This window comes from Diachasma alloeum, unplaced genomic scaffold (genome assembly GCF_001412515.2).
Source record: "Diachasma alloeum isolate Michigan unplaced genomic scaffold, Dall2.0 Dall_scaffold_00494, whole genome shotgun sequence".
NCBI lineage: Eukaryota > Metazoa > Arthropoda > Insecta > Hymenoptera > Braconidae > Diachasma > Diachasma alloeum.
This window is the reverse complement of record NW_021680627.1, coordinates 247,468-263,712: the sequence shown is the minus strand read 5'-3', so window position 1 is coordinate 263,712 and position 16,245 is coordinate 247,468. Positions and strand designations below refer to the sequence as shown.

The 16,245-nt window shown below is 38.8% G+C and overlaps 1 protein-coding gene across 1 annotated transcript; it reads right to left on the bottom strand.

The window, feature by feature from the left end:
* Positions 1-408: 408 nt before the first annotated feature.
* Positions 409-16,026, bottom strand: LOC107042587 (homeobox protein Nkx-2.5). The gene is made up of 4 exons (XM_015263684.1): positions 15,746-16,026; positions 5,346-5,458; positions 4,209-4,436; positions 409-1,772 (listed from the first exon to the last, which is right to left on the bottom strand). The coding sequence occupies exons 1-4, from the start codon at positions 15,883-15,885 to the stop codon at positions 1,204-1,206; spliced, it is 1,050 nt and encodes a 349-aa protein (XP_015119170.1). The 5' UTR covers positions 15,886-16,026; the 3' UTR covers positions 409-1,203.
* Between the last annotated feature and the right edge of the window lie 219 nt (positions 16,027-16,245).

The window sequence follows — 16,245 nt, the reverse complement described above, 5'->3', positions numbered from 1 at the left end:
ATTGCCCAGTTTTCAAGGAATATCTCGAAATCTAAGGGATATTGTAAAATTGTTCTCATAATCTTTTTAGGAGCCCTTAATTCGCTCTACAAAAAAGGTTATTATGAAAATTTCGCCATCTCCCTTAAATTCGGAAATATTTCTAGAAAACTCAACAAAAGACTAGAAAACTGACATCTCAGCCATTAATGGTCATTAAAACGATTTTATTAATCACTCGAATTTATAAAAAATAGAAAATCCCGAAAGATTTCCATTTATGCCAACTAAAGACTAGATTGACTTGAACCGTCTGACCACTTCGCTACTGATTTCATGATCACATACCAATAAACGGGGATTAAAACTTCTCAAGTCACAACACGTCAAAATTTCAATAAAACAACCAATATTCCTTCATACGTACGCTTTCCTGCGGTTATATATTATATTTCACTATTATCATACATAATGTACATATATACAACCTGCTACAATAAATACTTATCGTGATATAAGGTAACGAGAATTGCGAACATCACCATAAAACTCTGGATCGAAAAGTCCAACTTTTCAATCATCCTAAACCTAATATTCCCATCTAACGACGTAACCAAAAATTGTCGCAATCTCCCCTCTGATATAATTCACTTGGTTTTCTGTCCCACTCTCACCACTCAACATCTCACAATTTCGTTCGTAATTTCCTACACGTGCTTTCCAGTAGATTAAAAAAAGCGGCTCAACCTCAGCATTATCAGCCAGATATCAAAATCCTATCATTTTTTTACTAATAAAACGATTACGCAATTTTACAAGTCGTGGGATGGAGGGAGGGGAGGGAGAGGTTGGAAATTGTGGAGTGTTGGATAGATAATCTGACAATGATATTACGAATACAATACTTATGTCACAGATGATGAACATCCACTTGCACCGATTGTGATTGTATCTTTGATACACTGATAGAAAGAATTAGTTATTGTTAACGAATGGATTTGATTGCAGACGATTGTCCATTCGGTCTCACCAAATGTTCATTCATTAACATTTAACAAATGCACATTTGCGGAGTCTTGTTCGACTCGTTTTTCACTTTTCAAGTAAACCATTCGCTATTAATGAATACTCATTTGGTCATATTGAACTCTACCAATCGTTAATAGTTTCCGAATCTCGTTTCGAATGAATGAATCAGTCTATCAGTGTATAAACAGCTGAGTTTCACCACCAGTAGGGTTTCTGCATGTAGGGAGCAGCCATGGAGACCTGTCCACCGGCAGCACTGGGATAAGTTGATTCAATTAATTTCGATTGACAAGGTTTGCCATCTCTAACAAGAACAGGAACAGCCACTCTTCTTGGTGAGCAGCCACTGCCACCGGCCTCCACCCGTTCATTCTGGGCGCGTTTCGTCTTGTACCTGTGATTTTGAAACCATATCTTCACCTGGGTAGGCGTAAGACAGATGATGGAAGCCAAGTGTTCCCTCTCTGGAGCGCTGAGGTACCTCTGCTGCCTGAAACGTCTCTCCAACTCGTACGTCTGAGCTTTCGAGAACAGCACCCTGCGCTTTCTCTGCTTCTTGCTGCAGTGAGAGGAGTCGTTTGGGTCGTGCGAACGCTTGTCATCGTTCCTGTCGTCAGACTGATGCTCCTCTATCTCCTCGAAGTCCTGCTCCTCCTCTTTCGATGATTCATTCCCATTGTCTTGGTGCGAGGGGAATGAGAGGTCGGATATTGTCGGACTCGTCGAGTCTGGCTGCTGTTGTTGACTCTGTTGCTGTTGATGTACTGCAAAAATGAAACACGATCTTCATTTTACATTCAATTCACTCATTACAAACTGATTTACTTGAGTGCAAGAAAGGAGAAACTAGTGGTCTACAGAATAACGATTTGGCTCGAGAAAAAATCCCGTAAAATATGGATAAAACTGATGTAGCTGATCTCCACAGAACATAAAGTCCCCCTGAAACTATCCCATGAACTTTATCAGCTACGAAGAAAAGCACCGAGAAAGCAAATGCTCTCGTAACCGGGTTGATCATATAACAACACAATATGCCATTGTATCACTTGATAGATACCAAAAGGGGAGTAAGAATGCAGGGAAGAATTGGAGGGTGTGAATAAGCTCCCCTGAACGCCCGTATTCCGTCTTCGTGGCACCCCACGAGATCAACCATATCATTTTCATGGGAGATTAGACCCCTCGAATGCCCTCCCCACACCCTGTGATTTCAATTAGCCAGTGATACGATTCTCGGTGCGAAAATACAACGATTGTTTTCACAAAGGATTAAACCCCAGATTTCAAATTCAATCTGAATGATGGGTGCATGACATCATCGAGTTCTCCAGCAGCAAAAGGATCAATTTGATTCTAGTTTCTCATTCAAGCTTTTTACCTGATGATTTGGGATGATCGAATGTGCTTTAATTCGTTTGGGAAGGTGAAAAAAAATATGGTGGATGCATGATATAATGGATCTTCGATGTCCAGCCCCTCTATTACATGCCAACTATGAGCGGTGAACTACAACTACACAACACCCTGCTGAAGTAACCACGACAATGTGAATTTTGGGCGTGACAATTTCAATTCATAATGGGAGAGGGGAACAGGGGGAGAATGAAAAGCGTTTCAGTATATACATCTTGTGTATGGTTTGCATCTGTCCCAGGGGTGACATCTGTCTAGTCGATGGCCAATCGTCCAACGAGGATGGTAGAGGGCTTTTATAGGACCATTAGATCCTGCTTAGGCGAGGAGAGAACCAATTGTAGGGTGTTAAATAAATAAGGGTTTCTGAAATGCGGAGGGATGGGGCCAGGGTTTATAACCGTGTTTCGTTTATGGGGCTCAATATCGAGAGTTTATACTCAACGGACAAGCTATAATTCGGATATTCGAGTTGGGAGGGGGATCGGGGAGGTTCGAGAAATGCAAAGTTACGGACGTTTTTGACATGCGAGTCATTCTTGGTGAATACAATGCGGGGTTGACGCAACGATTGCAGTGAGAGTAATAAATTAATGGGGTCGACAGTTTATTTCTATCTAACAGCGAGACGCTGGGATCTATGTTTTTTAATTCAATAGGAGGTGAATATTGGCCATCATTTCAGTGTTTGGTAATTTGTTTGGCATTTTTTGTGATATCTGCCTCAAAAGTACACGTTTTGAAACGGTTTAGTGTGCGGAAAGCGGTTGTTTTCCGGACGGCGTGTGTAAAGTTTCGCGGTACGTACGCTGAGAACAAAAAATATTTTTGCCAAATATTCATTCATTTGAGAGACGAATTTATTCTTTCAAAATCGTGTTTCTCCAATCGAGTCATTTCCAGACGAGTCTGATTAGGTCTCAATTATAACAAACATTGCTCTAGAGGATGACTAGGTCGCACATGAACTTCTCCAATGATTATTCATTTTTCCGGAATTTCTTATTCTCTAGAGAGAAGAATTTCATATTAATTTTTCAATGTTGATAGTTATTGAGGGAGTTCACTCGAGGTCATAACTAACATGATCATCTTCTAGAGCAATATAATTGACATAATTGAAACTTAATGAGGATTGCCTGGAAATGATTCCGCTGGCGGAATACGGTACTGAAAAAATAGATACTTCTCTCAAGTAAACGAATATTTGGAAAAAATGTATTTTTTTCTCCGTGTAAAGCTTCGCTTTACGCACTCGAAATTCACTCTACGCACGCTCTCGAACTTTACGCACTAGTAACACAATATACAATATAATATTTACCGTCGTTAAATTCCATAATTTATTAATAAAAAGTCCGGGGTAAAATAGGACTATCCAGGTATAATGGGAGCGAGTCATCGCCCAATTTCATTTTTGCCACTTTTGTGATCTGAGATTGCGGTATCTATTTAGTATCTGATTGAGAGGAGTTTGATGAGAATTTGATGGAGGACATTCATCTTCAGATAGACTTCAAGGTTTTTCGATTTTACAACATTCCTCAATATCATTATCATTTCACAGGAAGCACAAGGTGAATAATTTGCTTGCCGTTTCATAATTTATTTAAAAAGTGTGGGGTAAAATGGGACTACCCAGGTATGATGCGATCGAGTTACCGTTCAATTTCTTTTGTCATTTTTGTGGCATGAGATTGCGTCGTCTATTTATCACCGAAAATAATCAGCGATTGAGAGGAGTTTGATGAGAATTTGGTGAAGGATTAGTGATTGCGCCTTACCGGTCATTTCGGCGAGTGTTTGCGGCATGGAGACTGGCAGAATGGGACCCGTCGGCCAGCCGAGGAGACCAGGGGGTGGTAGTGTGGGGGGTGGTGGTGGTGGAGGCGGAGGTAGGGTCCCTCGGAGATTGCCGTGGAGAGCTGGCTGCAGCATTGCTGTCGTATGCTCCAGGAGTTGCTGATACGCCGACGGTAGTTCACCGGGGGATGGAAGAGTTGTTGGTGTTCCTGGAGATTTGAAATTGCGGGAGTGAAGTTCTGGTTTTCTTCCGTTGCAGGATTTGTTTGGAAATTTATAATTTCATTCAAATGACTCGAGGGAATTATTTCAGATATTATTTCATGTTTAGGCGTGACCTTTCCTTATTCTAAAGACGTAGAATTTTCGGGAGATCATGAGTAATTACAGAAATAAATCCTTCGCGCGTAATCAAGTGAAATAGACTTCGACTTTCATTTACACTAAACAAATAAGGAATAGTAGAGCGATATGGATAAACTTTTGACTTTTTTAAAATCCTAATAATTCATTGGACGGTTGATAAAACCAGATATTTTTTTATTGTAAAAAAAGTTTCTCCCCTTTGCGATGACTCTATTTCTGAATTATAAAAATAAAAAAAGTCAAAACCGTCCATTTTGTCCCGCCCTTTCCTATACTTGAGACAAATAAACACCCGAAATTTCCACATAAAGCTTCTATTAAAATCCTCGTCTCAAACGAAGTGCTTCGCGAGAATAAATGAAACTTTTCAATATTCCTTATACGGAGAAAAATTTTTGATAAAAATGATCCGACCGTTCTATAAAAGTGTACCATGAGTCATCGTTTCCTCATTTCTATCCCGAAATTTAGTAAAAATTAATATATGACGATCAAATTTTATTCTACATTAGAGAAATTTTATCCTGATAAAAATAAAAATTACGGTGCCGGTAGATTATGCGTCAGGATAAAATTTCTCTAACGTAGAATAAAAATTGATCATCATATATCAATTTCTACTAAATTTCAGGATAGAAATGAGGAAACGATGACTCATGATACACTTCTATAGAACGGTAGGATAATTTGTACAAAAAATTTCTCTCCGTGTACGGATGAAAAATATTTGTATAAAATGGGATTAAACTGACCATTACTATCCTCAAGTGGCGTTGGTTTGGCCTCATTCAGCTCAAGAATATCACTAATATGAAAACCCGAGCTAGTTCTCGAAGCAACTGGCATTTTCATGCTCTCCAGCAGTCTGCAAAATAAACAGAGTTAAAAAGAGATTAATTAAGACTGGTTAGACTCATGAATAGAGAGGATTTGAGTTTGGCAGGGGGGGTATAGTCGGGAAGCCATCGACTCGCGCAAGTGGCTTTTGGAAAACCGATTAAAACCGGTCGAGTTTTCGTTTTCCTTCAGCCACTGGGCGACGGGTGGCAATGGACCACCCGTAGGACAAATCCATTGTCCGGGCAAGAATAAACCTGCCGAGATTGAGGGAAAGCATCCGGAACCTGCAAATCCCGGATGCACTGACGCTTCTTGGGATTGTAAGCTCGGCGATCCATTATCAGGACACGTAGGGCAAAGTATCAAAACATTTGGAGGTTTTGGTTTTCATAAAATGGTGGCTTCTCGGAGATGAGAGTCGGTGACTCGGGATTTGTTACGGGGAATCGTTGATCAGTGCTAATTCTCGTGTCAATAATTCTGTGTTTTTTTTATCATTCACTGGGTTCGGCTCATTTGAACTGGGAAGCGCTTCCGTGGGACAATTTATAGGCATCGAAATCACCGCACATTTTGTTGGAGTTGTTCATTCTCTTGTTTATGTGAGTGGAAATATTTCGGTACAATCGTTCACAGAGGAGAAATCGTTTTGTTTGAGGAGTTTCAGCGGGGATACAAATCGATCTTTGTGACATGTCGATAATTTATAATGTAAAATATTGAGCTGAAATTTTCCCGCCTTTCCAAGATTTTTAAGGTGGAGAAGAGAAGGGATTGTTTTTCAATTGCAAAAATGTCCTTCGTCGAAGGAGCTTAACTCGTTTTTACTGTCCATCGATTGATTAATTCAGCTTAATTAATTAATTTACCTTGCATTCAATAGTTGGCTGTACCACACATGATTAAGTAGATTCGGTGGGTACGTCAACAAGGACCAAGGAAGAATTTTGCCCTTATCCTCCATTTTCCACTAGTTTATTTATTCAGTCACTGTCAATACATAATCCAACAGCCAATGCTCACTAAGTGCTCTCGCCGATTTTCAAAAAACCACAAGATGCACGTTTAACAAATTCACTGGGACTCATTCACTCGATTAAATCCAAACGATCCAGTCCTTCACGTTTTTACCACAAACAAATAAATTGAATCACTTATTTTCAATCCCAAAACAATTTTTTTTGTTTTTCAATTAAAAATCTGATGTGTGGACAGGCTTTGGTGCTCGATGCTTCCACTGAAGGGTTCGCGAAAAATTTATTTGATTGAAATCTCGTGATTGCAACCGTCGCAGTCAGTCTCCCCTGATTGTCTATCTCTTTTTTTTTGCTCACTCACGATAAGTTGAGGACCCGTCTTGTAGTTTTTCGAGTGTCCTCGACGAGCACTTGACGGCTAGTGTGTCCCTACCATCGTCCCGCTTCGGTCTTCGAGCACCCTCAAGTACTCCAGGGAGGCGGGTACCACTCCAAGGGCGGGTTTTTCATTCCCCTACCCTCACCAAGTGAAATCGGTCGCTTGGGAAATTTTTCCACCCCTCGTGTTGGTGTTGCTCGTGTCGGGGCAAATTGCCGCGGTCATTTTACCCAGGGGTGGAGTCACGTGGCTGTGGAGACTGGGCGCGGCTCGAACAGGGGTGGCGATTGCCGACGTACACTGGAGGGGATCTCCACCAATCAGCGGTCACCATCGATCAATGGCTTTTTACCCGGTTCTCCACGACACACTTTATGTCGAGTGTTAATGCGAAAGAGCATTAACGCCGCACTTTCGTACCTTCGACCTCTTTTTTACGGATATACTGGGGAGACGGAGCTTTCGAGCAAGGGGATTATGGGGTTAATTGGAAAATTCTCCGGTTATGAAAAAAGTTTTCACATTTTTGGTTTTAGACGGGGGGATGAGGTTCGTTTATTTATTCTGCTTAATTATTTCTGTTTGACAACATTTTAAAAATCTGAAAGAGTTAGAAAGTTTACTTTTAGGGGAAGATTGATGAAATAATTGAAAAATTGCAATTTTTTCAAATTACCAGCATTTTATATAAATAATTTATGAACAATCATTTGTGCGCCTTAAAAATCATTTGTTCGGAATCGTAACAAATTTATTCATATTCAGAATTTTATCAGTAATCGATTTCATCCCCGAAAAAATACGGTTTCTGAAAGTTTAAACAATTTAAATTATTATCTTTTCATTTTTTACGGAATTTGGTCATCGCCCGGGGGCCTCCAACCAACAATTCCAATTATTTATTTATAAACAATAAAAGTTGAAAAAAAAAAGTCTATGCAAAATGTAATTTGAATGACGCTGGATATTCATAATTTTTTTCAAATTTTTCTCACGCAATTTAATTGACAAATTTGATGATTGAAAATGGTTGAATCTATAGTGTATCCTTAAATGAAATCGCCCGTTACGCGACGTTGCCGGAACCTCGCTAAACGCGCCCGAGCAGTGTAGAGTGAAATCGGCAACGCTGAAGCCTAAATAACACAACGGTCAATCCTTGCACAAGTGACCAAGCCGCAGGGTCGCGTACGGTAACCAGACTAGGGTCAAAGATATTTTCAAAGAACCTAATAAAAAAACCTTGCAAAAAAAAATAATAAAGCTCGATCCACCTGAAAAATACAAGAAAAGATTTTCAACTCGTTTCCACAATTCCCCATTGATTTCCTTCACCAAACACAAGCCCATGAATATTAATACCACCATTAATACCACCGCTATCCTCCTCTTTTTCACACTTCCAGCTGAACAATTTTCTTCATCCCTAATTCACGCTTTGTTACTTTATTCTACGTGAAGTGAACAGGAATTTTTATTGCACCCATTGACAAGTTACGATACTTCTTCAATCGTTTACCCTCAATTTTCATGGCATCAAGAAGGTGAAAAGTTTCCTACCGGCGTTTCCGGTTATCCCGTGGGGCTCCACTTCCATTGTTATTCTCACTCTTCCTCCCCTCTACCATTCTCCTGTATAAAAGTCAAAAAGTGCGGAAGAGGGCGTATAAGGGTCCCATTGTGCTCGACTGGTAGTCATATAGTCGAGGATTCCTTGCTTCCCCCCCGACACAATCTTGACCTCTGCATTTATAAATCCTCGTCGTCCTCCAACGTCACCAAAACGCGTCTTTCGATCTCCCGTTTTTTTTTACGTTTTTTCCCCGCCTCAAACGTTGGAATCGAGTCAGATGTTGGTGAAAAAAATGGGCAGATGCGAATTAAACTAATTTATATCGGGCTGTTAGCTACTTAGTTTCTACTATACTTTTTTATTATTCAGAAAATATTCATTTCCATTTTCTTTCATCATTTCCTTTTTTTTTTAATCTTAAATTTTGATTATTTCAGTCGCTATATTTATTATTATGCGTTTAATTTCAATTTGATTTTCATTACATTTCATTCTGTGAGTTTACTTGTGGAAAAAGTGAGTTTATTTGTGGAAAAAGGTCGTATGAACCTAGTCTAGGGAACATGAAATCTGGACGATTTGGGCTCTCTAAAATTCATTTTAATCCAATTTTTGCAGAAATTTTTTTTTTGCACATACGACCTTTTTCCACAAATATTTCTCCAATAGTGGAAAAATGAAAAAATCATTCCACTGTTTTCTTTTTATTTTTCTGATATCGCGTCGTACTTTTAGAGAAATTTTTATTGGAGAAAAATTTGTGGAAAAAGGTCGTGTGTGTCAAATAAAAAAAATTTCCGTCCTAATCTTCACTTTTCCTCGTCCGGAGATTGGTATTGACCCTTCCCCAAACTCGTAAAACTGAAAATCACAACGGAAAACTATCGTTCACGACTACTGCCATGGGGTTTTTTCACTGGTGTGCACAGAGAAAAATTTTTTAGAAAAATTCTAGTGCTAGCACGGGAAGAGAGGCGCAAAGTGATGGCCAGGAAAAAATTCCAGTGCCGACACTAGCAATTTTATTGGGGAAAACGTGAGTTTTTCCCCGTATTTCCGTGAAAATTTCACAGAAATCCCCGGAAATTTGACTAGAAATACCAAGAAATTCTACCTTAACAGCACTAGAATTTTTTACAGCCGGTAGATTGTGATTTTTTCCAGTACTCGTGCTAGAATTTTCCTAGAAAATTTCTCTCCATGTGGTTGGCCAGTCCGAGCCGAAGGCGAGGACGCCAACTCCACGCGAGAAAAAACCCCATGGCACTCACCCTGAAATATACTATTCCTCAAAAGTTGTATTAAAATGATTCTAGAGAGCCCAAATCGTCCATATGTCATGTTCCCTAAAAATTCTGAAATGGTTAAAACGAAATGATTAATTTTTCCATTTACCACGCGACATCTTCAGGTCAATTTTCATTATAAATTTTCCTCCACGTCGTCTGTATAAAATTGTAAATAAAAAATACTGCCAAATGAAAATCTCAAAGATTGCAATTGCTGGGGGTTGTAGGAGGCACTTTAAACCGTGTCTCCAACCAGTGGCAACAGTACTAGAACCCAAATGGAATACGATAGTGACAAGAAGGAGTCACCAGCACGCAAACTTAGTATCGAGTATCAGAAACTATCGTGTGCTCTTATCCACGAAAAAACACGACATCTAATCGGGTTAGAATCAGGTTCGAGTCATAAAAGAGCCGAAATTTTACTTTTTTCTTCAGTTTGTTCTCAATACTTCTTCTTCTCTTGTTTAACTTCCAGCTTTTTTGGCCCTTCCATCCTTGGCGTCTTGACGCCGATGGAGCGGTGGGTGTGGGCAGGGGGGAGGGAGGGGGTGAAAGCACTGAGGGTGGTACCAATGTTAAACCAAGAAAGAGAGAGAGGAATAAACTAGCAAGGGATTCGCAGCAATCGAGGCAACATTTGTCCAGGTCCCACGACTGTTTGGCGATAGCTGTGCCAACTCGTTTCCAGCACGCAAGCCAATTTGTCTGTGTCTCATTGTTTTAAGACTCGCGATAGGGACATTCAAGTTTTTCGCAGGATTGTGGAGCCAACTCGCGATCTTAACGCGAGGTTTTTCTTTATTTTTTAATTTTTGACGATTTCAGGGGGTGAAAAAATGGGGAGCCAGTGCTTTACGTGAGGAAAAAAAATTATTCAGGCGTAGTCAAGTGAAATTGTGCAAAGAATAGATCAGATTAATAGCGTACATTGTCACTTGAAATGTATTCTGTAGTTGAGGAATTGAGAAGGGACCGCAAAAGTCGAATTGCCCTCGAAGTGAGAGTTTTTTGCGTTAAGATTTATATAAGTGGGCAATTGGTTTGTTATATTTTTTGGTGTTTAGATGAGGTTATTGTTTAATTAAAAGTGATGAGTGCGATGAAATACATTATTCATTTGAGTTATCAAAATCGATGATTTTATTTTATACAAAATTACGAGCTTTTAATATATAAATATTATTTTCAAGTCACAATATATAATTTTATCTTTACAGCAGTCTTAAATACGACAAAACATTATTCTAATTAATGATTAATACAATTACTCAAACTTTCAAATGACAAAATGATTAGAGAAATTATTGACTGACCGGTCATGTCAGAGCGACACATCTCGTCAATTTACTAAATTATTCCAATATTTTTGGCCTCGGTTGGCGCGGGATATTCGAATAACTTCAACTCATTACAGCTTTCCTCATACCATAGTCTACATATTTTTGCTAATCAATTAGCCATTTGTTTCCGAATGGAATTTTTGTGACGACGAATTTTGAATTGAAATTAATGATTCATGGAATTCAGAATTGCCCCAGCGTTAAGATTTTTTCATTGCTCAAGCCCAAAAAGGGCTCTTTTACCGACGGTAGTTAAGCATGAGAAGTAGGTCTTTTTACCGTTGAGCAGTATAAAAGTGAGAAATGCACTACTTAGGAGTGAAAAAGTGAGAAATGCACTCCTTANCCTGTCCCCACGGAGAGAAATATTCAATAAATTTCCGTATCTTTTCCGTAATTCCGGAGCAAAATGTGGATGTAGGAAATTTTACGCAACTGTCGCGGAATTTTTCTGGAGCGTTCCGTAATTTTTATCTGAATCTCTTGCACCGAGAGAAATTTTCTAGAAAAATTCTAGTACGAGTGCTGGAAAAAATTACAATCCACCGGCTATAAAAAATTCTACTGCTGTTAAGGTAAAATTTCTGAGGATTTCTGTGAAATTTTCACAGAAATACGGGAAAAATTCACGTTTTCCCCAATAAAATTTCTAGTGCCGACACTGGAATTTTTTCCTGGCCGTCACTTTGCGACTCTTTTCTCGCTCTAGTACTGGAATTTTTCTACAAAATTTCTCTCCGTGTGTGAAAAATTAGGATAGCGCCACTTAAATTTTCCGAGTCGATTCCGTAATCGCTGATCGAACTATGAATTCCGTAATTTTTACTGAACATTTCTCTCGTTGCCTGAATATTGCTTTCAAAATAATTTTTTTTCACGACGCCATTAGAAAGAATATTTTCAATCACAATTGGGCTCAAACAACTGATGCGTCATACTTGCAAAATTCATAAATACCCGAACGATTGTCAGAAATCATTGGAGCGCAAGAGGAAAATAACAGGTGAGGCAGTACTCCCGCCTCTCCAGTAAATATGATGGAGTCCCCCAGAAGTACTTGACACTTGAAATATTTCCCACAGTTGAGGAATTGAGAATTGAGGGAGAGGTGAATGAGGGTGTCCTCAGGTGCACACTGCCGCCAATCTGGGAAACGTGCCTGAGATGAATGGACGTTCACCCATTTGCGAGTTATTTCAACGACTACTTCCACCCCCCATTAACATGACAATATGAGTACCTGTCGGTTTTTCCGGTCGTTCTCCGAGGGTCCTCGTCCCAGGGGGAATTCTTACCGGCGGCCAAATTTGTGGGGGAGGGAGGGGAGAGGGGCGGATTGAGGATGAGGACAGTACGGCCACCACCTGAGGTACTGGTACCAATATTCTTCAAGTTGTAAGCGTCTTGCAGCAGGTCCAACTTTATTCTATTTATTGCCGAAACGTGCCTGTGCACAGATTTCCCGAAATTTTCGGGGCCTCCACCAAACCACTTGAGTGCATTGCCCATTCATACCTGTTCGGATGGTGTACCTGCAGAATTCTACGAGCACTCGATGCTCCATTCATGATTTTTTCGTACGTTTGGACTGTCGGGTTTATGAATTTAGGGTCGGAGCAGTACTGGCGACAAAAAATTAGTTAATCGTTTGGTTTATTGGGGTTGACGCTCGAGTGGAGGGCATTTTAGGGAGAAATGAGGAGACTTTATTGGATTGGTATAGGGTTTTGTTATTGAAATAGTTTATTTGAATAGTTTGGAAGTTTGGCCATTGAAACATGTTCGAAGAATTTGAGTTCGTGGATAATCTGGTGGTAATTTCCACAAAAGTGAGATTGCATTCGGTTGAGGTGCGTTGAGATAGGGAAATTTCAAAGTCTTTTGAATTTTCGTTCAATTTAAAATTTAAGGATGCACACTTTTTTTAGTTTTTACTGCATTGTTAGAAAAAATTGAAATTTCATGGACAGTTGACTACTAATTTTCAGGATAGTAACACTGAGGGCGATTTAGGGGGGAAAAAAATCATGAAATTTCAGGGTTCACTGATAATTTAGTAAAATTACAGAATTTTAAGCGGCATAAAGATGAGAATTCCTTAATTTGTTTAAATTTTTAATTTAATATGAATATTCAGTGCCCAATTACATTGAATTTTCAGGTTTTCTATTCATTTTCAGGGAGAAATGGAAATTAAATTTCAGTGGTAGGAGAGGGTGGGGTAAAATGGACGCTTTAGACTTTTTTGTAGTTGTGCATAACTCAGAAACAAATTTATCAATTGAGTTCAGGTTATGCTCGTCACAAAGGGACAGAATTGTTCTTCGTACTGAAAAAATTATTAAATTTCATTAAAATTTCAACCCCTCATTAACATTTTTAAAGAAAGTCAAAAGTGTCCGTTTTACCCCAACCTCCCCTAATTAAATTCGATAAAAATTCTTAACAGTGTGGAGAATTGAACTAAAATTTACAATTTTCATAGATTTTCTCAATGAAATATGTAATTTTTCACTGACAAAATTAAAGTATTTAGACGTTTACTGTTATTTTTACAAATAATCATGAATTAATGAGTGACAAACGATTTAAAATATCTGCATTACGGGTCATGCACATTCCTGCAATATAAAAAAATAATGTGCAATTGAAACAAATGAGTTCATTCCGCACGTTTCTAATCTCAAATTTTTCAAATCAAAGCCCAGTTCTCAATTGGAAAAATTTTTCAATTTTTTCAACATCTATCATTGGAGATACGATATCACGTCCGATCGTCCGTGAAAGAGAAGAGAAAAACAAGTATTTGTCTGAAAAAAGTGAATGGAAAAAGCGAAGGTGACTGGCGGAGAGGATGTCACAGATTGTGAGAAAAATCGTAGTTGAAGTATCGGTAGTCTTCTCGTTTCATTCATGATCCTGGACAATGGGCCCCGAGGGTGGGCCGCCGAGTCCAGTGAATGAACGTAGTAAGTTTCGTAGTACTACGTAGTAGAATCCACCGCGGGGACTCTCGAGGGCCTCTTTTGGACACTGGTAGTTTTTTTTTTCTGAATGAAAGAATATCTCTCTCTAACCTTGCACTTCACGTTCTATAGGGTCAGACGTGACCCAAAGTTTGTGCGGCGAGTTTGGCGTTGCGGACGTCAACGGCTTTGGCTCCTCCGACGTTTAAGAAGCGTTTAAGAAGTTATTTCAAAATGGCCACAGGTTTTTTGGGACGAAACGCCGGATGTGGAGGGGAATGGACAATGCGGAGCTTCTGCGCTTGGAGAAAATTTTCTTTTTGTAGTTTCAGAGCGCGAGTGCTGAAATTTAAGGGACTCGAATTCAGCGTGCTCGAGGAGTTCAGGGTCAGGAATTTTTGAGTCCGTCCAATTGATTTTATCGAGNTTTTACGGGCATTTGATGCTTATAAACAAATGGTGAGAATTATTTAAACTATCAAGAATTTCATTTTTGATAAAATTGAATGGACAATGCGGAGCTTCTGCGCTTGGAGAAAATTTTCTTTTTGTAGTTTCAGAGCACGAGTGCTGAAATTTAAGGGACTCGAATTCAGCGTGCTCGAGGAGTTCAGGGTCAGGAATTTTTGAGTTCGTCCAATTGATTTTATCGAGTTTAATATAATGTCAGGCAATATCTTGTTCCAAATTCTTTCAGATAAAAATATCCAAAGTCTTTCCATAATTTTGTCAGATGACTAATGTTTTGCTAAAAATTATTTTTTTACGGGCATTTGATGCTTATAAACAAATGGTGAGAATTATTTAAACTATCAAGAATTTCATTTTTGATAAAATTGAATGGACAATGCGGAGCTTCTGCGCTTGGACAAAATTTTCTTTTTGTAGTTTCAGAGCGCGAGTGCTGAAATTTAAGGGACTCGAATTGAGCGTGCTCGAGGAGTTCCGGGTCATGAATTTTTGAGTTCGTCCAATTGATTTTATCGAGTTTAATATAATGTCAGACAATATCTTGTTCCAAATTCTTTCAGATAAAAATATCCAAAGTCTTTCCATAATTTTGTCAGATGACTAATGTTTTGCTAAAAATTATTTTTTTACGGGCATTTGATGTTTATAAACAAATGGTGAGAATTATTTAAACTATCAAGAATTTTATTTTTGATAAAATTTTGAATCGGATCAAATTCGTTAGGATTAACAAAAATTACTTTCAAATTCTTTTTCAGTTGTTCAACAATTTCATTAATTTGTTTCGAAAAAAAAAACAGATATTTTTTTTAAATGCACCAGAACTGGGAAAATGAATAAATAAAATAAAAAAGTACTTGGACATATGCTTAAGGGTACAAAATGTCCCGGTAAAGTTGCATAATCTTCTGTAGAAATGGCGCCAAGAGCGACCAGAATTTTTTGAACAGAATTCTAACAGAACTCCAAGAGAATTCTTCTAGAGTTCCAACGAAAATTTCTGAAAGAAAACGTTAGATTAGTCTATCAAATTCTTTCACACGTGATTTATCAAATCAAAAGTTTTCCTTCACTTTCGCTTGATATATTTCGATTGAAGGTTACACACTCGATTGGCAAATGGGGCTCGATCGAGCGGAATTTAAACGTGTAAACCGAACAGGTGGCAAGAGGAACTCCAGGGATGTTTCGAGTAGTGTAACAAGGCGTACCACTCTCGGGAGGATTACAAGCACACCCTGCACGCATGTAACATCCGGTTAATTTCGGATTTTTTTTATTCCCGAGGGTTTCGAGTAATTATTCGGCACTCACCTGTAGTCATCCTCGTTGGAGACGTAGTCAGGCGGGATCAGGTGCCAGGATGAGTCGTAGCAGTCGTCATATCCTGCCGCCATCCTCTGGAATTTCGCCTGGTTGTCAGGAAAATATTGAAAATTGTTGCCACCAATCATCGAATTAATTTCGGTTGCTATTTCTATGTTTTCATCTATTTATTCGGTCTTTGTAAATAGACTATTGAGTCGAGTGTGGATTTTTGTGTTGAAACTGCAATTTTGTATCGACGATGACATTAAAACTCACTACGCACCTAGTACAGCACTGACTGTCCTGATTATACATTTACCAGTTATATATTCTATCGAAAATATGGCTACCAGATAGGCGCGCAGGTAACGTTATCAGGTAACGATAACATCCCTATAGAGATTAGTTTCGACTACCGATCTGTCGATTTCTAACTCAAAATTTTGCCAATGTCTTATTTTGACGTCATAGTGGGGAAAAATATTATTCGCATTATTGCGATAGAT

Bases quoted from the DNA above. Each gene is read 5' to 3' on its own strand.
- LOC107042587 (XM_015263684.1), bottom strand. From the start codon at position 15,885: ATGATTGGTGGCAACAATTTTCAATATTTTCCTGACAACCAGGCGAAA. The intron at 5,459-15,745 runs GTGAGTGCCGAA...TTTATTTTGCAG, and splicing joins TCCAACGAGGATGACTACAG to ACTGCTGGAGAGCATGAAAA. The intron at 4,437-5,345 runs GTCAGTTTAATC...TCAAATCTCCAG, and splicing joins GCCACTTGAGGATAGTAATG to GAACACCAACAACTCTTCCA.